This window comes from Oncorhynchus gorbuscha, linkage group LG10 (genome assembly GCF_021184085.1).
Source record: "Oncorhynchus gorbuscha isolate QuinsamMale2020 ecotype Even-year linkage group LG10, OgorEven_v1.0, whole genome shotgun sequence".
Lineage (NCBI taxonomy): Eukaryota > Metazoa > Chordata > Actinopteri > Salmoniformes > Salmonidae > Oncorhynchus > Oncorhynchus gorbuscha.
Window position 1 is genome coordinate 80,894,731 of NC_060182.1, and position 25,365 is coordinate 80,920,095.

Consider the following 25,365-nt stretch of genomic DNA (forward strand, 5'->3'; position numbering starts at 1 on the left):
ACTGGTGTAGGATAGCATTAGATCAGGAGGATGGGGAACTCAGGCAGTGATAATGAAGACCCCAATTTGCTCAACCCTGCCCCCTGAGTGGTTTAACACAGCATATTTCTCATACCATTGTTACCAAGGAGCATTTGGCTTCTATTTGGTTTCAATTAACATGTCACGGCTTTCGTCGGAAGAAGAGGAGTCATTGGACCAGAATGCAGCGGGGTACGTGTTCATCTTTATTAGCTTAACTGACTGAACACTGAATACAAAATAACAAAAAGAATAGCCGAAACAGTTCTGCAAGGTGCAACCAACACTAAACAGAAAATAACCACCCACAACTAATAGTGGGAAAACAGGCTACCTAAGAAGGGTTCTCAATCAGAGACAACGATAGACAGCTGCCTCTGATTGAGAACCACACCCGCCAAACAACACAGAAATCCAAAAGATAGAAAATGAACATAGAATGCCCATCCTAGTCACACCCTGGCCTAACCAAAATAGAGAATAAAAGCCTCTCTATGGCATGGGCGTGACAAAACAGTTTTGATGCCGCACTTGTTTGTCCTGGAATTTAAAGTAGGGAAATTACTGACAGCCCACAGGCTACATTATTTAAGCCTAAACTCTATATATACACTGCTCAAAAAAATAAAGGGAACACTTAAACAACACAATGTAACTCCAAGTCGATCACACTTCTGTGAAATCAAACTGTCCACTTAGGAAGCAACACTGATTGACAATAAATTTCACATGCTGTTGTGCAAATGGAATATACAACAGGTGGAAATGATAGGCAATTAGCAAGACTTCCCCAATAAAGGAGTGGTTCTGCAGGTGGTGACCACAGACCACTTCTCAGTTCCTATGCTTTCTGGCTGATGTTTTGGTCACTTTTGAATGCTGGCGGTGCTTTCACTCTAGTGGTAGCATGAGACGGAGTCTACAACCCACACAAGTGGCTCATGTAGTGCAGTTCATCCAGGATGGCACATCAATGCGAGCTGTGTCTGTCAGCATAGTGTCCAGAGCATGGAGACGCTACCAGGAGACAGGCCAGTACATCAGGAGACGTGGAGGAGGCCTGTAGGAGGGCAACAACCCAGCAGCAGGACCGCTACCTCCGCCTTTGTGCAAGGAGGAGCACTGCCAGAGCCCTGCAAAATGACCTTCAGCAGGCCACAAATGTGCATGTGTCTGCTCAAACGGTCAGAAACAGACTCCATGAGGGTGGTATGAGGGCCCAACGTCCACAGGTGAGGGTTGTGCTTACAGCCCAACACCGTGCAGGACGTTTGGCATTTGCCAGAGAACACCAAGATTGGCAAATTCACAGATGAAAGCAGGTTCACACTGAGCACATGTGACAGACGTGACAGAGTCTGGAGACGCCGTGGAGAACGTTCTGCTGCCTGCAACATCCTCCAGCATGACCGGTTTGACAGTGGGTCAGTCATGGTGTGGGGTGGCATTTCTTTGGGAGGCCGCACAGCCCTCCATGTGCTCGCCAGAGGTAGCCTGACTGCTATTAGGTACCGAGATGAGATCCTCAGACCCCTTGTGAGACCATATGCTGGTGCGGTTGGCCCTGGGTTCCTCTTAATGCAAGACAATACGAGAGCTCATGTGGCTGGAGTGTGTCAGTAGTTCCTGCAAGAGGAAGGCATTGATGTTATGGACTGGACCACCCGTTCCCCAGACCTGAATCCAATTGAGCAAATCTGGGACATCATGTCTCGCTCCATCCACCAGACCACAGACTGTCCAGGAGTTGGCGGAGGTCCCTCATGAGACCATCCGCCACCTCATCAGGAGCATGCCCAGGCGTTGTAGGGAGGTCATACAGGCACGTGGAGGCCACACACACTACCGAGCCTCATTTTGACTTGTTTTAAGGACATTACATCAAAGTTGGATCAGCCTGTAGTGTGGTTTTCCACTTTAATTTTGAGTGTGACTCCAAATCCAGACCTCCATGGGTTGATAAATTTGATTTCCATTGATCATTTTTGTGTGATTTTTTTTTGTCAGCACATTCAACTACGTAAAGAAAAAAGTATTTAATAAGAATATTTCATTCATTCAGATCTAGGATGTGTTATTTTAGTGTTCCCTTTATTTTTTTGAGCAGTGTATATTTGTGTTCACCAACATTATGGAAGCAGTGGTAGAGTACAACTCTAGCTAAGTGCTGACCTTTTGTACTAGCATCATGTGACAAGCACTGGCCAGGTTAGTGGATTTTATTGTTTCCGTTGCAGCAGATAAAAGTTAGTCATAAAACAATCCAGGCAGCTGCCCGGGCAGTTAAACTAAACACTTTAGTGGATTGTTCCACTGTTTCTAGGACGTTATGACGTCGTGAGGAACTACCGGTCACGCCCATCCAAAAGGATATCAGAAGTTTATCTACCGCTGGAGGTCAGATTTTGAAATGCAAAGATTCTAGTCTTGCCATCAGTCTGCTCCACTATTTATGAAAGTTGTAGTTGTAAAGAGAGCTTATGTTATGTACTAGCCTCGTCCCAGATCTGTTTGTGCTGTCTTGCACCTACCACTCCTGACAATGACCATAGGGGTTAGCATTGGCAAGATGGCAAAAACAGATCTGGGACCAGGTTAACTTTGTATAGTGATATGTAGAACATGATGCTAATCACTTCATCAAGTGCCCTGACTCCCAGACAAAGACATAATGGGAGTAGTTGTAGTAGTATTGGTAGTCGTAGTAGTATTGGTAGTCTTAGTAGTATTGGTAGTGGTAGTAGTATTGGTAGTCATAATAGTATTGGTAGTGGTAGTAGTATTGGTAGTGGTATTAGTGGTAGTGGTAGTAGTATTGGTAGTCGTAGTAGTATTGGTAGTGGTAGTAGTTTTGGTAGTGGTAGTCATAGTAGTAGTGGTAGTAGTATTGGTAGTGGTAGTAGTATTGGTGGTCGTAGTGGTAGTGGTAGTAGTATTGGTAGTGGTAGTAGTATTAGTAGTCGTAGTAGTATTGGTAGTCGTAGTAGTATTGGTAGTCGTAGTAGTATTGGTAGTCGTAGTAGTATTGGTAGTAGTATTGGTAGTGGTAGTAGTAGTAGTATTGGTAGTCGTAGTAGTATTGGTAGTGGTAGTAGTATTGGTAGTCTTAGTAGTATTGGTAGTCTTAGTAGTATTGGTAGTAGTAGTATTGGTAGTGGTAGTAGTATTGGTAGTGGTAGTAGTATTGGTAGTCTTAGTAGTATTGGTAGTAGTAGTATTGGTAGTGGTAGTAGTATTGGTAGTAGTAGTATTGGTAGTGGTAGTAGTATTGGTAGTGGTAGTAGTATTGGTAATGGTAGCGGCAATGGTAATGGTAACTGACTTTCCTAGGTAAATACATTTTCTTTTTAAGTGGTGGTCATGGTGGTGGTAGTAGTGGAGGTAGTGGTTGTGGTATTAGTGGTGGTAGTGGTAATAGTGGTGGTATTAGTGGTATTAGTGGTGGTAATAGTGGTATTAGTGGTGGTAGTAGTTGTGGCATTAGTGGTGGTATTAGTGGTGGTAGTAGTAGTGGTATTAGTGGTGGTATCAGTGGTGGTAGTAGTAGTGGTATTAGTGGTGGTATTAGTGGTGGTAGTAGTAGTGGTATTAGTGGTGGTAGTAGTAGTGGTATTAGTGGTGGTAGTAGTGGTGGTAGTAGTGGTGGTATCAGTGGTGGTAGTAGTGGTGGTATTAGTGGTGGTAGTAGTAGTGGTATTAGTGGTGGTTGTAGTAGTGGTATTAGTGGTGGTATTAGTGGTGGTAGTAGTAGTGGTATTAGTGGTGGTATCAGTGGTGGTAGTAGTAGTGGTATTAGTGGTGGTATCAGTGGTGGTAGTAGTAGTGGTATTAGTGGTGGTATTAGTGGTGGTAGTAGTAGTGGTATTAGTGGTGGTATCAGTGGTGGTAGTAGTAGTGGTATTAGTGGTGGTAGTAGTTGTGGCATTAGTGGTGGTATTAGTGGTGGTAGTAGTAGTTGTATTAGTGGTGGTATCAGTGGTGGTAGTAGTAGTGGTATTAGTGGTGGTTGTAGTAGTGGTATTAGTGGTGGTATCAGTGGTGGTAGTAGTAGTGGTATTAGTGGTGGTTGTATTAGTGGTATTAGTGGTGGTAGTAGTAATGGTATTAGTGGTGGTATTAGTGGTGGTATTAGTGGTGGTAGTAGCAGTGGTATTAGTGGTGGTAGTAGTAGTGGTATTAGTGGTAGTAGTAGTGGTATTAGTGGTAGTATCAGTGGTGGTAGTAGTAGTGGTATTAGTGGTGTTGTAGTTGTGGCATTAGTGGTGGTATCAGTGGTGGTAGTAGTAGTGGTATTAGTGGTGGTTGTAGTTGTGGCATTAGTGGTGGTAGTAGTGGTGGTAGTAGTAGTGGTATTAGTGGTGGTAGTAGTTGTGGCATTAGTGGTGGTATTAGTGGTGGTAGTAGTAGTGGTATCAGTGGTGGTAGTAGTAGTGGTATTAGTGGTGGTAGTAGTAGTGGTATTAGTGGTGGTTGTAGTAGTGGTATTAGTGGTGGTATTAGTGGTGGTAGTAGTGGTGGTATCAGTGGTGGTAGTAGTAGTGGTATTAGTGGTGGTATCAGTGGTGGTAGTAGTAGTGGTATTAGTGGTGGTATTAGTGGTGGTAGTAGTAGTGGTATTAGTGGTGGTATCAGTGGTGGTAGTAGTAGTGGTATTAGTGGTGGTAGTAGTTGTGGCATTAGTGGTGGTATTAGTGGTGGTAGTAGTAGTGGTATTAGTGGTGGTATCAGTGGTGGTAGTAGTAGTGGTATTAGTGGTGGTTGTAGTAGTGGTATTAGTGGTGGTATCAGTGGTGGTAGTAGTAGTGGTATTAGTGGTGGTTGTATTAGTGGTATTAGTGGTGGTAGTAGTAATGGTATTAGTGGTGGTATTAGTGGTGGTATTAGTGGTGGTAGTAGCAGTGGTATTAGTGGTGGTAGTAGTAGTGGTATTAGTGGTGGTAGTAGTAGTGGTATTAGTGGTGGTATCAGTGGTGGTAGTAGTAGTGGTATTAGTGGTGGTTGTAGTTGTGGCATTAGTGGTGGTATCAGTGGTGGTAGTAGTAGTGGTATTAGTGGTGGTTGTAGTTGTGGCATTAGTGGTGGTAGTAGTGGTGGTAGTAGTAGTGGTATTAGTGGTGGTAGTAGTGGCATTAGTGGTATTAGTGGTGGGTAGTAGTGGTATCAGTGGTGGTAGTAGTAGTGGTATTAGTGGTGGTAGTCAGTGGTGGTAGTAGTGGTGGTATTAGTGGTGGTAGTAGTAGTGGTATTAGTAGTGGTATTAGTGGTGGTATCAGAGGTGGTAGTAGTAGTGGTATTAGTGGTGGTATCAGAGGTGGTAGTAGTAGTGGTATTAGTGGTGGTAGTAGTAGTGGTATTAGTGGTGGTAGTAGTAATGGTATTAGTGGTGGTATTAGTGGTGGTAGTAGCAGTGGTATTAGTGGTGGTAGTAGCAGTGGTATTAGTGGTGGTAGTAGTAATGGCATTAGTGGTGGTAGTAGTAGTGGTATTAGTGGTGGTTGTATTAGTGGCAGTAGTGGTATAGTGGTGGTAGTAGTAGTGGTAGTAATGGTGGTGGTAGTAGTAGTGGTGGTAGTAGTAGTGATGGTATTATTGGTGGTGGTAGTAGTGGTATTAGTGGTAGTAGTAATGGCATTAGTGGTGGTAGTAGTAATGGTGGTGGTAGTAGTAATAGTAGTGGTATTAGTGGTAGTAGTAGTAGTAGTAGTAGTAATGGTGGTAGTAGTAGTGGAGGTGGTGGTAGTAGTAGTGATGATATTATTGGTGGTAGTAGAAGTGGTAGTAGTGGTATTAGTGGTGGTAGTAGTAGTAGTAATGGTGGTAGTAGTAGTGGAGGTGGTGGTAGTAGTAGTGGTAGTAGTGGTATTAGTGGTATTAGTGGTGGTAGTAGTAGTGGCGGTGGTGGTATTAGTGGTAGTAGTAGTGGTGGTAGTAGTAATGGTATTAGTGGTGGTAGTAGTAGTGGAGGTGGTGGTATTAGTGGTAGTAGTAATGGTATTAGTGGTGGTAGTAGTAATGGTATTAGTAGTGCAGGTGGTGGTATTAGTGGTAGTAGTAGTGGTATTAGTGTTGGTAGTGGAGGTAGTGGTTGTAGTAGTGGAGGTGGTAGTAGTAGTGGAGGTGATGTTCAGTTAATGTGTAGTTAGGGAGCAGGACAATGGAACATCCGGCTTGTAGAACACATCTAAATTCGGATAACTTCCCTATTGTGCTTCCCTCCCTCAGTTGAGTTCATTTTGTTCTTATTGTCTTTGGCTGCAACCTTCTTCCCAGTTATTTGACTAAAGTGCAGTCAGGGTCACTTCCAGTCAACCTTGGCCCATCAGCATCAACACACACACACACACCACACACACACACACACACACACACACACACACACACACACACACACACACACACACACTCACACAAGCAGAAAAACGTGTTTGTTTCAGCAATGTCATGACAATTGTCATGATGTGGGGTGGAACTGACTAGAGGTCGACCGATTAATCGGAATGGCCGATTAATTAGGACCGATTTCAAGTTCTCATAACAATCGGTAGTCTGCATTTTGGGACACCGATTATGGCCGATTACATTGCACTCCACCAGGAGACTGCGTGGCAGGCTGACTACCTGTTATGCGAGTGCAGCAAGGAGCCACGGTAAGTTGCTAGCTAGCATTAAGCTTATCTTATAAAAAACTATTTTAACATAATCACAAGTTAACTACACATGTTTGATGATATTACTAGTTTATCTAGCTTATCTAGCTTGTCCTTCGTTGCATATAATCTGTGTCTGTTAATTTTTCATCGAATCATATCCTACTTCTCCAAACGGGTGATGATTTAACACGCACATTCACGAAAAAAAACACTGTCGTTGCACCAATGTGTACCTAACCATAAACATCAATGCCTTTCTTTATAATCAATACACAAGTATATATTTTTAAACCTGCATATTTAGTTAATATTGCCTGCTAACATGAATTTCTTTTAACTAGGGAAATTGTGTCACTTCTCTTGCGTTCTGTGCAACAGAGTCAGGGTATATGCAGCAGTTTGGACCGCCTGGCTCGTTGTGAACTGTGTGAAGACCATTTCTTCCTAACAAAGACCGTAATTAATTTGCCAGAATTATACATAATTATGACATAACTTTGAAGGTTGTGCAATGTAACAGCAATATTTAGACTTAGGGGTGCCACCCGTTAGATAAAATACAGAATGGTTCCGTATTTCACTGAAAGAATAAAAGTTTTGTTTTCGAAATTATAGTTTACGGATTTGACCATATTAATGACCTAAGGCTCACATTTCTGTGTGTTATTGTGTTATAATTAAGTCTATGATTTGATATTTGATAGAGCAGTCTGACTGAGCGGTGGTAGGCAGCAGCAGGCTCATAAGCATTCATTCAAACAGCACTTTCCTGCATTTGCCAACAGCTCTTCGCTGTGCTTCAAGCATTGCGCTGTTTATGACTTCGAGCCTATCAACTCCCGAGATAACGCTGGTGTAACCGATGTGAAACGGCTAGCTATTAGCGTTCGGTGTGCGCGCTAATAGCGTTTCAATCGGTGACGTCACTCGCTCTGAGACCTTGAAGTAGTTGTTCGCCGCGGCTTTTGTGGAGAGATGGGTAAAGATGCGTCGAGGGTGGCTGTTGTCGATGTGTTCCTGGTTCGAGCCCAGGTAGGGGAGAGGAGAGAGATGGAAGCTATACTGTTACACTGGCAATACTATAGTGCCTATAAGAACATCCAATAGTCAAAGGTATATGGAATAAAATGGTATAGAGAGAAATAGTTCTATAATAACTACAACCTAAAACTTCTTACCTGGTAATATTGAAGACTCATGTTAAAAGGAATATCAAGCTTTAATATGTTCCCTTGTTCGGAGCAAGGAACTTAAACGTTAGCTTTCTTACTTTCTTCTCCAACACTTTGTTTTTGCATTATTTAAACCAAATTGAACATGTTTCATTATTTATTTGAGGCTAAATTGATTTTATTGATGTATCATATTAAGTTAAAATAAGTGTTCATTCAGTATTGTTGTAATTGTCATTATTACAAATAAATAAATCGGCAGATTAATCGGTAGCGGCTTTTTCCCTTTTTGGTCCTCCAATAATCGGTATTGGTATCGGCGTTAAATTCATAATCGGACGACCTCTAGAACTGACAGGTGCTGTGAACATAGAAATAGAATGAGCAGAACAAGATTAGGCTAGATAGATTCTATGGCTGCATGTCTGTATGTACAGTAAGTCGCTAGACTGGGCTATTTAGCCCTAGCACTGTCTTAGTATGATGCCTTCGGTCGCTTCTCAGAATAGACCTTGAATGGCTTTTTAGTTGCTTCTAATAGTGGTTACAGGAAACATAGCTTAACTGGCTTCTAATGAAATAGTAGTTACAGGAAATATGAACGTAAGTCATGAATGACAGCTTTAAGGGGGAGTCAGTGTTACACTCTGCCCTATAAAGTAGAAGCTCTTATCTCTATCTTATCATGCATGGAAATGTCCCCAGTACCTCTCGTAAAGCAGCTGCTCTTGTGTAGGATTTACGCACGCACGCACGCACGCACGCACGCACGCACGCACGCACACACACACACACACACACACACATATATATATATATATATATATATATATATATATATATATATATATATATATACACATATACACACACACACACAAATACACACTCTTTCAAACTAATTGCACAAGGGTGTCGGATTCATCTGGATTTCCACCTGCCATTTATCGTTCAACTACCTGCACCCCTGTGCTTTACTATATATGAAATTCAGCTCCTACCATTTCCCTCTACCTGCACCCTGTGCTTTACTTTGGGGAGGAAATTCAGCTCCATTCCCCTCTACCTGCACCCTGTGCTTTACTATATATTAAATTCAGTTCCTACCGTTCCCCTCTACCTGCACCCCTGTGCTTTACTATATATGAAATTCAGCTCCTACCGTTCCCCTCTACCTGCACCCCTGTGCTTTACTATATATTAAATTCAGCTCCTACATCTTCCCCTTACCTGCACCCCTGTGCTTTACTTATATTAAATTCAGCTCCTACCGTTCCCCTCTACCTGCACCCCTGTGCTTTACTATATATTAAATTCAGCTCCTACCGTTCCCCTCTACCTGCACCCCTGTGCTTTACTATATATTAAATTCAGCTCCTACCGTTCCCCTCTACCTGCACCCCTGTGCTTTACTATATATTAAATTCAGCTCCTACCGTTCCCCTCTACCTGCACCCCTGTGCTTTACTAAATATTAAATTCAGCTCCTACCGTTCCCCTCTACCTGCACCCCTGTGCTTTACTATATATTAAATTCAGCTCCTACCGTTCCCCTCTACCTGCACCCCTGTGCTTTACTATATATTAAATTCAGCTCCTACCGTTCCCCTCTACCTGCACCCCTGTGCTTTACTAAATATTAAATTCAGCTCCTACCGTTCCCCTCTACCTGCACCCCTGTGCTTTACTATATATTAAATTCAGCTCCTACCGTTCCCCTCTACCTGCACCCCTGTGCTTTACTATATATTAAATTCAGCTCCTACCGTTCCCCTCTACCTGCACCCCTGTGCTTTACTATATAAAATGATTATATAAACACACTGCCATCACATCAGTAGTCTAAGAGAGGACCTGCTCTGACATGTTACAGCATCTCAGGAATGTGTACTGAATCTAGCTAGTCCCACACTATGTGTGTGTGTGCGTGTGCCTGTGTGTGTGTGTGTGTTTGCCTGTGTGCCTGTGTGTTTGCCTGTGTGTCCGTGTGTGTGTGTGTGTGTGTGTGTGTGTGTGTGTGTGTGTGTGTGTGTGTGTGTGTGTGTGTGTGTGTGTGTGTGTGTGTGTGTGTTTGCCTGTGTGTTTGCCTGTGTGTTTGCCTGTGTGTTTGCCTGTGTGTTTGCCTGTGTGTTTGCCTGTGTGTCCGTGCCTGTGTGTGTACTATAAACTGGCTCAGTGCTGCTCAGCTCTGTGTCTGAGATGTGCACACACACACACACACACACACACACATACACACACACACATACACACACACAGTGCCTGCATTTGCATTATTCTGATGGTCAGATGCTCCCCAAGTGCTCTCCCCAAATCAGCTGGTGTGACTGACAACCATCCAACTGGCAAACTGATACTGCAAACACGCTATTGTGTCTCATCATGCAATGATGGATAGAAACATGAACCATTAATATATTATGGACAATGTGAGGGGAGTTCAGATGGTCTAGCCAGATTAGCTGACAACGTCACGAAAACGATGCGCATGCTTAAGTGGGGCAGAAGGCTGTGTGCTGCTGTGATTCTGGATGGCCAGATAGCTAGCAACAATGACAACAAACTGCCATGTGGAGAATAGTAGGTGGCTCATTTCACTTAGTTTTTTATCTTGTTCTTGATTCAATGTCTTGTTTACAATAAACATTGGAGACTAAATATTATGTACATGTTGTCAACAGTCTAAGCCAACCCCGTCTGTTTTGCCCCATAGTTGCTGTTTTGTTCCTAAACATCCAACCTGTCCTATCACACTTAGAGTACTGTCCAGTTATATTGTCAATCCCTGGTCCTATCACACTTAGAGTACTGTCCAGTTATATGGTCAATCCCTGGTCCTATCACACTTAGAGTACTGTCCAGTTATATGGTCAATCCCTGGTTCTGTCACTTAGAGTACTGTCCAGTTATATGGTCAATCCCTGGTTCTGTCACTTAGAGTACTGTCCAGTTATATGGTCAATCCCTGGTTCTGTCACTTAGAGTACTGTCCAGTTATATGGTCAATCCCTGGTCCTATCACACTTAGAGTACTGTCCAGTTATATGGTCAATCCCTGGTTCTGTCACTTAGAGTACTGTCCAGTTATATGGTCAATCCCTGGTTCTGTCACTTAGAGTACTGTCCAGTTATATGGTCAATCCCTGGTCCTATCACACTTAGAGTACTGTCCAGTTATATGGTCAATCCCTGGTCCTATCACACTTAGAGAACTGCCGAGTTATATGGTCAATCCCTGGTTCTGTCACACTTAGAGTACTGTCCAGTTATATGGTCAATCCCTGGTTCTGTCACACTTTGAGTACTGTCCAGTTATATGCTCAATCCCTGGTCCTATCACTTAGAGTACTGTCCAGTTATATGGTCAATCCCTGGTCCTATCACTTTGAGTACTGTCCAGTTATATGGTCAATCCCTGGTCCTATCACACTTAGAGAACTGCCGAGTTATATGGTCAATCCCTGGTTCTGTCACACTTAGAGTACTGTCCAGTTATATGGTCAATCCCTGGTTCTGTCACACTTTGAGTACTGTCCAGTTATATGCTCAATCCCTGGTCCTATCACTTAGAGTACTGTCCAGTTATATGGTCAATCCCTGGTCCTATCACTTAGAGTACTGTCCAGTTATATGCTCAATCCCTGGTCCTATCACTTAGAGAACTGCCGTGTTATATGGTCAATCCCTGGTCCTATCACACTTAGAGAACTGTCCAGTTATATGGTCAATCCCTGGTCCTATCACACTTAGAGAACTGTCCAGTTATATGGACATCTGCAGCAAAGATATAAAAAGGCTCCAAATGGCTCAAAACAGGGCTGCCAGATTAGCTCTTCATTGCTCTAAACAGGGCTGGTAGATTAGCTCTTCATTGCTCAAAACAGGGCTGGTAGATTAGCTCTTCATTGCTCTAAACAGGGCTGGTAGATTAGCTCTTCATTGCTCTAAACAGGGCTGGTAGATTAGCTCTTCATTGCTCTAAACAGGGCTGGTAGATTAGCTCTTAATTGCTCAAAATTTGGCTGGTAGATTAGCTCTTCATTGCTCAAAACAGGGCTGCCAGATTAGCTCTTCATTGCGCAAAACAGGGCTGCCAGATTAGCTCTTCATTGCTCAAAACAGCGCTGGTAGATTAGCTCTTCATTGCTCAAAACAGGGCTGCCAGATTAGCTCTTCATTGCTCAAAACAGGGCTGGTAGATTAGCTCTTCATTGCTCTAAACTGGTCTGTCAGATTAGCGTTTCATTGCTCTAAACAGGGCTGTCAGATTAGCTCTTCATTGCTCTAAACCGGGCTGTCAGATTAGCTCTTCATTGCTCAAAACAGGGCTGCCAGATTAGCTCTTCATTGCTCTAAACAGGGCTGGTAAATTAGCTCTTCATTGCTCAAAACAGGGCTGCCAGATTAGCTCTTCATTGCTCAAAACAGGGCTGGTAGATTAGCTCTTCATTGCTCAAAACTTATCCGGTAGATCAGCTCTTCATTGTTCTAAACAGGGCTGTCAGATTAGCTCTTCATTGCTCTAAACAGGGCTGGTAGATTAGCTCTTCATTGCTCTAAACATGGCTGGTAGATTAGCTCTTCATTGCTCTAAACATGGCTGGTAGATTAGCTCTTCATTGTTCTAAACAGGGCTGTCAGATTAGCTCTTCATTGCTCTAAACAGGGCTGGAACATCTAATGCTGTGACCATATGACTAGATTAGCTCTTCATTGCTCTAAACAGGGCTGTCAGATTAGCTCTTCATTGCTCTAAACAGGGCTGGTAGATTAGCTCTTCATTGCTCTAAACAGGGCTGGTAGATTAGCTCTTCATTGCTCTATCTATATGAATCTTATCCAAGTGCATCACAATCTCTCATGGCTTCATGTTGAAAACAAATTACTACCCAGCCTTCTGATTTTCTTCAGGAATGTTATATTTAAAAAATAAATATAAAAAAACGTATTTTTCAGACCAGTTAGTACATACTAGCAACACACATAGCCAACAAACCAGAAAAGGCAAATTCAAGGCAGCTAAGACAACAGGAAATAGAAGGACAAATCATCTTAAATCTACAGTTAAAGTTACAGAACATCTAATGCTATAGACCATATGACTGGACAGGAAATAGAAAGAACATCTAATGCTGTAGACCATATGACTGGACAGGAAATAGAAAGAACATCTAATGCTGTAGACCATATGACTGGACAGGAAATAGAAAGAACATCTAATGCTGTAGACCATATGACTGGACAGGAAATAGAAGTAACATCTAATGCTATAGACCATATGACTGGACAGGAAATAGAAAGAACATCTAATGCTGTAGACCATATGACTGGACAGGAAATAGAAAGAACATCTAATGCTATAGACCATATGACTGGACAGGAAATAGAAATAACATCTAATGCTGTAGACCATATGACTGGACAGGAAATAGAAAGAACATCTAATGCTATAGACCATATGACTGGACAGGAAATAGAAATAACATCTAATGCTGTAGACCATATGACTGGACAGGAAATAGAAAGAACATCTAATGCTGTAGACCATATGACTGGACAGGAAATAGAAAGAACATCTAATGCTATAGACCATATGACTGGACAGGAAATAGAAAGAACATCTAATGCTGTAGACCATATGACTGGACAGGAAATAGAAAGAACATCTAATGCTGTAGACCATATGACTGGACAGGAAATAGAAAGAACATCTAATGCTGTAGACCATATGACTGGACAGGAAATAGAAAGAACATCTAATGCTATAGACCATATGACTGGACAGGAAATAGAAAGAACATCTAATGCTGTAGACCATATGACTGGACAGGAAATAGAAAGAACATCTAATGCTATAGACCATATGACTGGACAGGAAATAGAAAGAACATCTAATGCTGTAGACCATATGACTGGACAGGAAATAGAAAGAACATCTAATGCTATAGACCATATGACTGGACAGGAAATAGAAAGAACATCTAATGCTATAGACCATATGACTGGACAGGAAATAGAAAGAACATCTAATGCTATAGACAATATGACTGGACAGGAAATAGAAAGAACATCTAATGCTATAGACCATATGACTGGACAGGAAATAAAAGAACATCTAATGCTATAGACCATATGACTGGACAGGAAATAGAAAGAACATCTAATGCTATAGACCATATGACTGGACAGGAAATAAAAAGAACATCTAATGCTATAGACCATATGACTGGACAGGAAATAGAAAGAACATCTAATGCTATAGACCATATGACTGGACAGGAAATAGAAAGAACATCTAATGCTATAGACCATATGACTGGACAGGAAATAGAAAGAACATCTAATGCTGTAGACCATATGACTGGACAGGAAATAGAAAGAACATCTAATGCTGTAGACCATATGACTGGACAGGAAATAGAAAGAACATCTAATGCTATAGACCATATGACTGGACAGGAAATAGAAAGAACATCTAATGCTGTAGACATATGACTGGACAGGAAATAGAAAGAACATCTAATGCTGTAGACCATATGACTGGACAGGAAATAGAAAGAACATCTAATGCTATAGACCATATGACTGGGCAGGAAATAGAAAGAACATCTAATGCTGTAGACCATATGACTGGACAGGAAATAGAAAGAACATCTAATGCTGTAGACCATATAACTGGACAGGAAATAGAAAGAACATCTAATGCTATATAGACCATATGACTGGACAGGAAATAGAAAGAACATCTAATGCTGTAGACATATGACTGGACAGGAAATAGAAAGAACATCTAATGCTATAGACCATATTACTGGACAGGAAATAGAAAGAACATCTAATGCTATAGACCATATGACTGGACAGGAAGTAGAAAACATCAACTGTGTTAAATGTGTTTCCTGTCAGGTATTGTAATTGTCTACTTGTTGAATGTTTGTGAAGTGTTGATTTGTAATTGTTTGTAAAGTCTTATTAATTGGTGTTGGACCCCAGTAAGATTAGCTAGAGTTACGGTGTTCGCTAATGGGGATCCTAATACAAATGACAAATGGCTGTCTCTAGACGATGCAAGGACAATGCCTCATCATGTTTAATATGAATAATCGTCTAAATAGGCCTGGCTATTGGGCTGGTTTTTAAGTAGGTTAGGTTTGGTTAGGAATAGGATGGTTAGGATAGGTTTGGTTAGGATAGGTTAGGCTTGTTTAGGTTTGGTTAGGATAGGTTTGGTTAGATTAGGTTTGGAGGTGCTGCTTATTGTATCCCAGGGCCTGTTTTTCCTCTACCCCTGATAGCCTCTTCCTCCACCCACTACACACTGTCTGTCTGTCCGTCCATGTCTGTCCGTCTGTCCGTCCGTCCGTGTCTGTCCGTCCGTCCGTGTCTGTCCGTCCGTCCGTGTCTGTCCGTCCGTCCGTGTCTGTCCGTCTGTCCGTGTCTGTCCGTCCGTGTCTGTCCGTCCGTCCGTGTCTGTGTCGTCCGTCCGTGTCCGCCCGTCCGTGTCTGTCCGTCCGTGTCCGCCCGTCCGTGTCTGTCCGTCCGTCCGTGTCCGTCCGTCCGTCCGTCCGTGTCTGTCCGTCCATCCGTCCGTATCTGTCCGTCCGTCCGTGTGTGTGTGTGTATAACAATCGTCTCGGGCCATGCTTAATATCACGGTGGTTGTGTCTGTGTTTTATTTTCTCTGATCAGAGTGTTTTCCTTAATCATTGCTAAATGGAAAAGTGTCTTTAAACTTCTCCTGCCCTTTTCACAGTGGAACTATGTTGATAGCAGGTCAAGTAGTAGCTTCACAATGCCTGTACTTATGCTCTAAATATGTCTGTTCTTTTGTCCTCCAGGACTTACAACAGAGGGCCTGTATCGCGTGAGTGGGAACAAGACTGATCAAGACAATATTCAGAAGCAGTTTGATCAAGGTAAAACACAGCTGCAATTGTCAACTCACTATTTTATTTGCGGTCCTCTCCTCGAAATGTATTTTTTCTTTACAAGCTCACTGTTTTGCTTATTATCTTTACAAGCTCTGTGTTGTCCTTATTATCTTTACAAGCTCTCTGTTGTCCTTATTATCTTTACAAGCTCTCTGTTGTCCTTATTATCTTTACAAGCTCTCTGTTGTCCTTATTATCTTTACAAGCTCAGTGTTTTCCTTATTATCTTTACAAGCTCTCTGTTGTCCTTATTATCTTTACAAGCTCAGTTTTCCTTATTATCTTTGTGTTTTCCTTATTATCTTTACAAGCTCAGTGTTTTCCTTATTATCTTTACAAGCTCAGTGTTGTCCTTATTATCTTTACAAGCTCAGTGTTTTCCTTATTATCTTTACAAGCTCAGTGTTTTCCTTATTATCTTTACAAGCTCAGTGTTTTCCTTATTATCTTTACAAGCTCACTGTTTTCCTTATTATCTTTACAAGCTCAGTGTTTTCCTTATTATCTTTACAAGCTCAGTGTTTTCCTTATTATCTTTACAAGCTCAGTGTTGTCCTTATTATCTTTACAAGCTCAGTGTTTTCCTTATTATCTTTACAAGCTCACTGTTTTCCTTATTATCTTTACAAGCTCAGTGTTTTCCTTATTATCTTTACAAGCTCAGTGTTTTCCTTATTATCTTTACAAGCTCAGTGTTTTCCTTATCTTTATCTTTACAAGCTCAGTGTTTTCCTTATTATCTTTACAAGCTCAGTGTTTTCCTTATCTTTTATCTTTACAAGCTCAGTGTTTTCCTTATTATCTTTACAAGCTCAGTGTTTTCCTTATTATCTTTACAAGCTCAGTGTTTTCCTTATTATCTTTACAAGCTCACTGTTTTCCTTATTATCTTTACAAGCTCACTGTTTTCCTTATTATCTTTACAAGCTCAGTGTTTTCCTTATTATCTTTACAAGCTCAGTGTTTTCCTTATTATCTTTACAAGCTCAGTGTTTTCCTTATTATCTTTACAAGCTCAGTGTTTTCCTTATTATCTTTACAAGCTCAGTGTTTTCCTTATTATCTTTACAAGCTCTCTGTTGTCCTTATTAACTTTACAAGCTCAGTGTTTTCCTTATTATCTTTACAAGCTCAGTGTTTTCCTTATTATCTTTACAAGCTCAGTGTTTTCCTTATTATCTTTACAAGCTCAGTGTTTTCCTTATTATCTTTACAAGCTCTCTGTTGTCCTTATTATCTTTACAAGCTCAGTGTTTTCCTTATTATCTTTACAAGCTCAGTGTTTTCCTTATTATCTTTACAAGCTCAGTGTTTTCCTTATTACTGTTTTCCTTATTATCTGTTTTCCTTATTATCTTTACAAGCTCAGTGTTTTCCTTATTATCTTTACAGGCTCAGTGTTTTCCTTATTATCTTTACAAGCTCAGTGTTTTCCTTATTATCTTTACAAGCTCAGTGTTTTCCTTATTATCTTTACAAGCTCACTGTTTTCCTTATTATCTTTACAAGCTCACTGTTTTCCTTATTATCTTTACAAGCTCACTGTTTTCCTTATTATCTTTACAAGCTCTCTGTTGTCCTTATTATCTTTACAAGCTCAGTGTTGTCCTTATTATCTTTACAAGCTCACTGTTTTCCTTATTATCTTTACAAGCTCACTGTTTTCCTTATTATCTTTACAAGCTCACTGTTTTCCTTATTATCTTTACAAGCTCAGTGTTTTCCTTATTATCTTTACAAGCTCAGTGTTTTCCTTATTATCTTTACAAGCTCACTGTTTCCTTATTATCTTTACAAGCTCACTGTTTTCCTTATTATCTTTACAAGCTCACTGTTTTCCTTATTATCTTTACAAGCTCAGTGTTTTCCTTATTATCTTTACAAGCTCACTGTTTTCCTTATTATCTTTACAAGCTCACTGTTTTCCTTATTATCTTTACAAGCTCAGTGTTGTCCTTATTATCTTTACAAGCTCACTGTTTTCCTTATTATCTTTACAAGCTCACTGTTTTCCTTATTATCTTTACAAGCTCTCTGTTGTCCTTATTATCTTTACAAGCTCAGTGTTGTCCTTATTATCTTTACAAGCTCACTGTTTTCCTTATTATCTTTACAAGCTCACTGTTTTCCTTATTATCTTTACAAGCTCACTGTTTTCCTTATTATCTTTACAAGCTCAGTGTTTTCCTTATTATCTTTACAAGCTCAGTGTTTTCCTTATTATCTTTACAAGCTCACTGTTTTCCTTATTATCTTTACAAGCTCACTGTTTTCCTTATTATCTTTACAAGCTCAGTGTTGTCCTTATTATCTTTACAAGCTCACTGTTTTCCTTATTATCTTTACAAGCTCAGTGTTGTCCTTATTATCTTTACAAGCTCAGTGTTTTCCTTATTATCTTTACAAGCTCACTGTTTTCCTTATTATCTTTACAAGCTCACTGTTTTCCTTATTATCTTTACAAGCTCAGTGTTGTCCTTATTATCTTTACAAGCTCAGTGTTTTCCTTATTATCTTTACAAGCTCACTGTTTTCCTTATTATCTTTACAAGCTCACTGTTGTCCTTATTATCTTTACAAGCTCAGTGTTGTCCTTATTATCTTTACAAGCTCACTGTTTTCCTTATTATCTTTACAAGCTCACTGTTTTCCTTATTATCTTTACAAGCTCACTGTTTTCCTTATTATCTTTACAAGCTCACTGTTTTCCTTATTATCTTTACAAGCTCACTGTTTTCCTTATTATCTTTACAAGCTCAGTGTTTTCCTTATTATCTTTACAAGCTCAGTGTTTTCCTTATTATCTTTACAGGCTCAGTGTTTTCCTTATTATCTTTACAGGCTCAGTGTTTTCCTTATTATCTTTACAAGCTCAGTGTTTTCCTTATTATCTTTACAAGCTCACTTTTCTTCTGTTTTTAAACTGAACAGGATCACAGTGGTTCAGTAACACGCTCAGTGTTTTCTTATTAGCGGAAGTGACTGGATCTTTACAAACCAATAATGACTCTTCCCAAGGACTTTTCCTCTAACTGTTTCATTTCAGACACACATATATCTGAATGACTGTGAATGGAAGTTTTTTATAACATACTGGCTGATTGTATTAACCTGCTAATGAGGAGTTCTGGGAATGTCCTGTAATATGATTTAGACAAGGATGTAATCTCCATTTAGCTGCAGAGGGATCCTCCCGTCCCTCTTGTTATACATTTAGCTCAAGTTATAAATACTGGTTGCGGTGTAGTGCAGTAAATATGGTCTCTAAATACGCCCGGACCAAGTCAAAATGACTCCAATTTGCCTTATAGTTTGACTTACACAAGCAATCAATTTGATGTTATTTTCTTTAGCCTGGAATTGAATTACTGCGTAAGCTCACTGGTTGTCTGTATTTCCCGGGGGAGCCATCGAGCTTTTGTAAAGGGGCTGGGTGGAAAGATCTTCCTTCCATCAAGTGGCCAAATGACTTCCTATCCACGAGACTGTTTACCGAAGCCACTAGCCACTGCCTTCTCTCTTTCTCTCTCTCTCTCACTCACTCTCTCACTTCTTTCACCACAGGAATTTGGGAATTAAGTGCATTTTTCTCCCTCTTTTCCCTTTCCGTTCTCTGGGAGAGAGATCTACTCTGACAGCTGTCAGTTCATCTTAGGCCCTGTCCTGCTTTCACCAGCTCGTTCTCTCTCAGCCTCTTCCTCTTCTCACCACTTTTATCTTGTTCTCTCACCAACTCTTTCCCTCTTACTCTTCCCGCTCTCCCTCTCTCTCCCCCTCTCTCTCCCCTTCTCTCTCCACTCTTATTCTTTCCTCTCTCTCCCTCTTACTCTCCCTCCTCCTTTTACTCTCTCCCTCCCTCTTATCTTTCAAGCTCCTCCTTTTATCTCCCCTCTCCTCCCTTTTACTTTACAAGCTCTCTTACTCAAGCTCCTTCCTCTTACTCTCTCCCCTCCCTCCTCCTTTTACTTTCTCTCCTCCTCTTATCTCTCCCTCCTCCCTTTTACTCTCTCTCCTCCCTCTTACTCTATCCCTCCTTCTTACTATCTCCCCTCCCTCCTCCCTCTTCTACAAGCTCTCCCTCCCTTATCTTTACTCTCTCCCTCCCTCTTACTCTTTCCCCTCCCTCCTCCCTTTTATCTCTCTGTTTTCCTCTTACCCAGTGTTCTCCCTCTTACAAGCTCTGTTCTCCCCTCCCTCCTCTCTTTTATCTTTACTCTCTCTCTCCCTCTTACAAGCTCAGTGTTTTCCCTCCCTCCTCCCTCTTACTCTCTCCCTCCCTCTTACGCTCTCCCCTCCCTCCTCCCTCTTATCTCTCCCTCCCTCTTATCTCTCCCCTCCTCTTCTCTTTTACTCTCTCTCTCCCTCTTATCTCTACAAGCTCTCCCTTATCTTTCCCTCCTCTCTCTTTTATCTTTCTCTCTCTCCCTCTTACGCTCTCCCCTCCTCCTCCTTCTTACTCTTTCCCTCCCTCTTACGCTCTCCCCTCCCTCCTCTCTTTTACTCTCTCTCTCCCTCTTACGCTCTCCCCTCCCTCCTCCCTCTTACTACTCTCCCTCCCTCTTAGACAAGGATCTCTCTCCCTCCCTCCTCCCTCTTGTTTACTCCCTCCCTCCCTCCCTCCCTCCCTCCCTCCCTCCTCCCTGTTACTCTCTCCCTCTCCCTGTTACTCTCTCCCCTCCCTCTTACTCTCTAAGTCCCTCTTACTCTTTCCCCTCCCTCCTCCCTTTTACTCTCTCCCTCCCTCTTACCCTATCCCTCTTACTCTCTCCCTCCCTCCTCTCTTTTCCTCTCTCTCTCCCTCTTATGCTCTCCCCTCCCTCCTCCCTCTTACTCTCTCCCCTCCCTCTTAGGCCCTCTCTCCCCTCCCTCTTCTCGTTTACTCTCTCTCCCTCTTACTCTCTCTCTCCCTCCTCTCTTTTACTCTCTCTCCCTCTTACTCTCTCTCCTCCCTCCTCCCTTTTACTCCCCTCCCTCTCCCTCCCTCCCTCCTCCCTTACTCTCTCCCCTCCCTCCTCTCCCTCCTCCCTTTTTCTCTCTCTCCCTCTTACTCTCTCTTCCCCTCCCTCCTCCATCTTACTCTCTCCCCTCCCTCTTACTCTCTCCCTCCCTCCCTCCCTCCCTCCCTCCCTCCCTCCCTCCCTCCCTCCCTCCCTCCCTCCCTCCCTCCCCTCCCTCCCTCCCTCCTCTCTTTTACTCTCTCTCCCTCTTACTCTCTCCCCTCCCTCTTCCATCTTACTCTCTCCCCTCCTTCTTACTCTCTCCCTCCCTCTTACTCTCTCCTCCCTCTTACTCTCTCCCCTCCCTCCTCCCTTTTACTCTTTCCCTCCCTCTTACTCTCTCTCCCTCCCTCCTCCATCTTACTCTCTCCCTCCTTCTTACTCTCTCCCTCCCTTTTACTCTCTCTCTCCCTCTTACTCTCTCCCTCCCTCCTCTCTTTTCCCCTCTCTCTCTCCCTCTTCGCTCTACCCCCCTCCCTCCTCCCTCTTACTCCTCTCTCTCCCTCCCTCTTCGCTCTCCCCTCCCTCCTCTCTTTTACTCTCTCCTCTCCCTCTTACGCTCTCCCTCCCTCCTCCCTCTTACTCTCCCTCCCTCCCTCTTCTCTCTCCTCCCTCCTCCCTTTCCCTCCCTCCCCTCCCTCCCTCCCTCCCTCCCTCCCTCCCTCCCTGTTACTCTCTCCCTCTCCCTGTTACTCTCTCCCCTCCCTCTTACTCTCTAAGTCCCTCTTACTCTTTCCCCTCCCTCCTCCTTTTACTCTCTCCTCCCTCTTACCCTATCCCTCTTACTCTCTCCCTCCCTCCTCTCTTTTTTCTCTCTCTCCCTCTTATGCTCTCCCCTCCCTCCTCCCTCTTACTCTCTCCCCTCCCTCTTACTCTCTCCCCTCCCTCTTCTCGTTTACTCTCTCTCCCTCTTACTCTCTCTCTCCCTCCTCTCTTTTACTCTCTCTCCCTCTTACTCTCTCTCCTCCCTCCTCCCTTTTACTCCCTCCCTCCCTCCCTCCCCTCCTCCCTCCTCTCTTTTACTCTCTCTCCCTCTTATTCTCTCCCCTCCCTCCTCCATCTTACTCTCTCCCTCCCTCTTACTCTCTCCCCTCCCTCCCTCCCTCCCCTCCCTCCCTCCCTCCCCCCCCTCCCTCCCTCCCTCCCCTCCCTCCCTCCCTCCCTCCCTCCCTCTTACTCTCTCCCCTCCCTCCTCTCTTTTACTCTCTCCCTCTTACTCTCTCCCTCCCTCCTCCATCTTACTCTCTCCCCTCCTTCTTACTCTCTCCCTCCCTCTTACTCTCTCCCTCCCTCTTACTCTCTCCCCTCCCTCCTCCCTTTTACTCTTTCCCTCCCTCTTATTCTCATCTTACCCCCCTCCTCTTACTCTCTCCCTCCCTCTTACTCTCTCCCCTCCCTCTTACTCTCTCCCCTCCCTCCTCTCTTTTACTCTCTCTCTCCCTCTTACGCTCTCCCCTCCCTCCTCCCTCTTACTCTCTCCCTCCCTCTTACGCTCTCCCCCTCCCTCTTACTCTCTCCCTCCCTCTTACTCTCTCCCTCCCTCCTCTCTTTTACTCTCTCTCCCTCTTACTCTCTCTCCTCCCTCCTCCCTTTTACTCCCTCCCTCCCTCCCTCCCTCTTACTCTCTCCCTCTCCCTGTTACTCTCTCCCCTCCCTCTTACTCTCTCCCTCCCTCTTACTCTTTCCCCTCCCTCCTCCCTTTTACTCTCTCTCTCCCTCTTACCCTATCCCTCTTAATCTCTCCCCTCCCTCCTCTCTTTTACTCTCTCTCTCCCTCTTACGCTCTCCCTCTTACTCTTTCCCCTCCCTCCTCCCTTTTACTCTCTCCCTCCCTCTTACCCTATCCCTCTTACTCTCTCCCCTCCCTCCTCTCTTTTACTCTCTCTCTCCCTCTTACGCTCTCCCTCTTACCCTCTCCCTCTTACTCTCTCCCCTCCCTCCTCTCTTTTACTCTCTCTCTCCCTCTTACTCTCTCCCCTCCCTCCTCTCTTTTACTCTCTCTCCCTCTTACGCTCTCCCCTCCCTCTTACTCTCTCCCTCCCTCTTACGGCTCTCCCCTTCCTCCTCCCTCTTACTCTCTCCCTCCCTCTTACTCTTTCCCCTCCCTTCTCCCTCTTACTCTCTCCCTCCCTCTTACTCTCTCCCTCCCTCTTACTCTTTCCCCTCCCTCCTCCCTCTTACTCTCTCCCTCCCTCTTACTCTCTCCCCTCCCTCCTCTCTTTTACTCTCTCTCCCTCTTACTCTCTCTCCTCCCTCCTCCCTTTTACTCCCTCCCTCCCTCCCTCTTACTCTCTCCCTCTTACTCTCTCCCCTCCCTCTTACTCTCTCCCTCCCTCTTACTCTTTCCCCTCCCTCCTCCCTTTTACTCTCTCTCTCCCTCTTACCCTCTCCCTTTTACTCTCTCCCCTCCCTCCTCTCTTTTACTCTCTCTCTCCCTCTTACGCTCTCCCCTCCCTCCTCCCTCTTACTCTCTCCCTCCCTCTTCGCTCTCCCCTCCCTCCCTCCCTCCCTCCCTCCCTCCCTCCCTCCCTCCCTCCCTCCCTCCCTCCCTCCCTCCCTCTTACTCTCTCCCCTCCCACCTCTCTTTTACTCTCTCTCTCCCTCTTACTCTCTCTCCTCCCTCCTCCCTTTTCTCCCTCCCCTCCCTCCCCCTTCTCCTCCCTCCCTCCCTCCCTCCCTCCCTCCCTCCCCTCCCTCCCTCCCTCCCCTCCCTCCCTCCCTCCCTCCTCCCTCCCTCCCTCCCCCTCCCTCCCTCTTACTCTCTCCCTCTCCCTGTTACTCTCTCCCCTCCCTCTTACTCTCTCCCTCCCTCTTACTCTTTCCCCTCCCTCCTCCCTTTTACTCTCTCTCTCCCTCTTACCCTCTCCCTTTTACTCTCTCCCTCCCTCCTCTCTTTTACTCTCTCTCTCCCTCTTCGCTCTCCCCTCCCTCCTCCCTCCCTCTCTCCCTCCCTCTTACGCTCTCCCCTCCCTCCTCCCTCTTACTCTCTCCCCTCCCTCCTCCCTTTTACTCTCTCCCTCCCTCTTACTCTTTCCCCTCCCTCCTCCCTTTTACTCTCTCTCTCCCTCTTACCCTCTCCCTTTTACTCTCTCCCCTCCCTCCTCTCTTTTACTCTCTCTCTCCCTCTTACGCTCTCCCCTCCCTCCTCCCTCTTACTCTCTCCCGCCCTCTTACGCTCTCCCCTCCCTCCTCCCTCTTACTCTCTCGCTCCCTCTTACTCTCTCTCCTCCCTCTTCTCGTTTACTCTCTCTCCTCCCTCTTCTCGTTTACTCTCTCTCCTCCCTCTTCTCGTTTACTCTCTCTCCCTCTCCCTCTCTCTCTCCCTCCTACTCTCTCCCCTCCCCTCTTACTCTCTCCCTCCCTCCCCTCCCTCTCCCTCTTACTCTCTCCCTCCCTCTCCATCGCTCTCCCCTCCTCCCTCCCTCCCTCCCTCCCTCCCTCCTCCCTCCCTCCCTCCCTCCCTCCCTCCCTCCCTCCCTCCCTCCCTCCCTCTTACTCTCTCCCCTCCCTCCTCTCTTTTACTCTCTCTCCCTCCTCTCTCTCCTCCCTCTTACTCTCCCTCCCTCTTACTCTCTCCCTCTCCCTGTTACTCTCTCCCCTCCCTCTTACTCTCTCCCTCCCTCTTACTCTCTCCCCTCCCTCCACCCTTTTACTCTCTCCCTCCCTCTTACTCTCTCCTTCCCTCTTACTCTCCCCTCCCTCCCTCTTACTCTCTCCCTTCCTCTTACTCTCCATCATCCCTCTTACTCTCTCCCTTCCTCTTACTCTCCCTCCTCCCTTTTACTCTCCCTCCTCTCTTTTACTCTCTCTCCCTCTTACTCTCTCCCCTCCCTCCTCCATCTTACTCTCTCCCACCCTCTTACTCTCTCCCCTCCCTCCTACTCTCTCCTCCCTCTTACCCTCTCCCTCCCTCTTACCCTCTCCCTCCCTCTTACTCTCTCCCTCCCTCCTCCCTTTTACTCTTTCCCTCCCTCTTATTATCTCCACTCCCTCTTACTCTCTCACCTCCCTCCTACTCTCTCCCCTCCCTCTTACTCTCTCCCCTCCCTCTTTCTCGCTCCTTCCCTCTACTCTCCCTCCCTCTTACTCTCCCTCGTCCCTTTTACTCTCTCCCCCCTCTTACTCTCTCCCTCTCTCTCCATTTACTCTCTTCCCTCTCCTCTGTCTCTCACCTCACTCTCCCTTTACTCTCTTCCCTCCTCTCTCTCTCCCTCTTACTCTCTCCCCTCGCTCTCCCTTTACTCTCTTCCCTCTCCTCTCTCTCTTCCCTCGCTCTCCCTTTACTCTCTCACTTTATTCTCTTCCCTCTCCTCTTTCTCTCCCTCTTACTCTCTCCCCTCGCTCTGTCTCTGTACCCCCCTCCAATCTAACCCTGTCTCCCTTTCTCTCTCCCTACAGACCACAGTATGGACCTGATAGTGATGGATGTGGCTGTGAATGCTGTGGCGGGGGCTCTGAAGGCCTTTTTTTCTGACCTACCTGACCCTCTTATCCCCTACACCCTGCACCCAGAGCTGTTGGAGGCAGCCAGTGAGTACTATACTGTACTGTTAGCTACACATTCTCTGGAGGCCTGACCTGGGTTCAGATAGTA

The 25,365-nt window shown here is 44.4% G+C and overlaps 1 protein-coding gene across 1 annotated transcript in view; it reads left to right on the forward strand.

The window, feature by feature from the left end:
* LOC124046629 (rho GTPase-activating protein 5-like) overlaps nt 1–25,365 on the forward strand; it is a 98,544-nt gene that overhangs the window by 59,316 nt on the left and 13,863 nt on the right. The window contains 2 exon segments of the mRNA XM_046367232.1: nt 15,682–15,759; nt 25,170–25,301. Coding sequence (XP_046223188.1) covers nt 15,682–15,759; nt 25,170–25,301 — 210 coding nt within the window.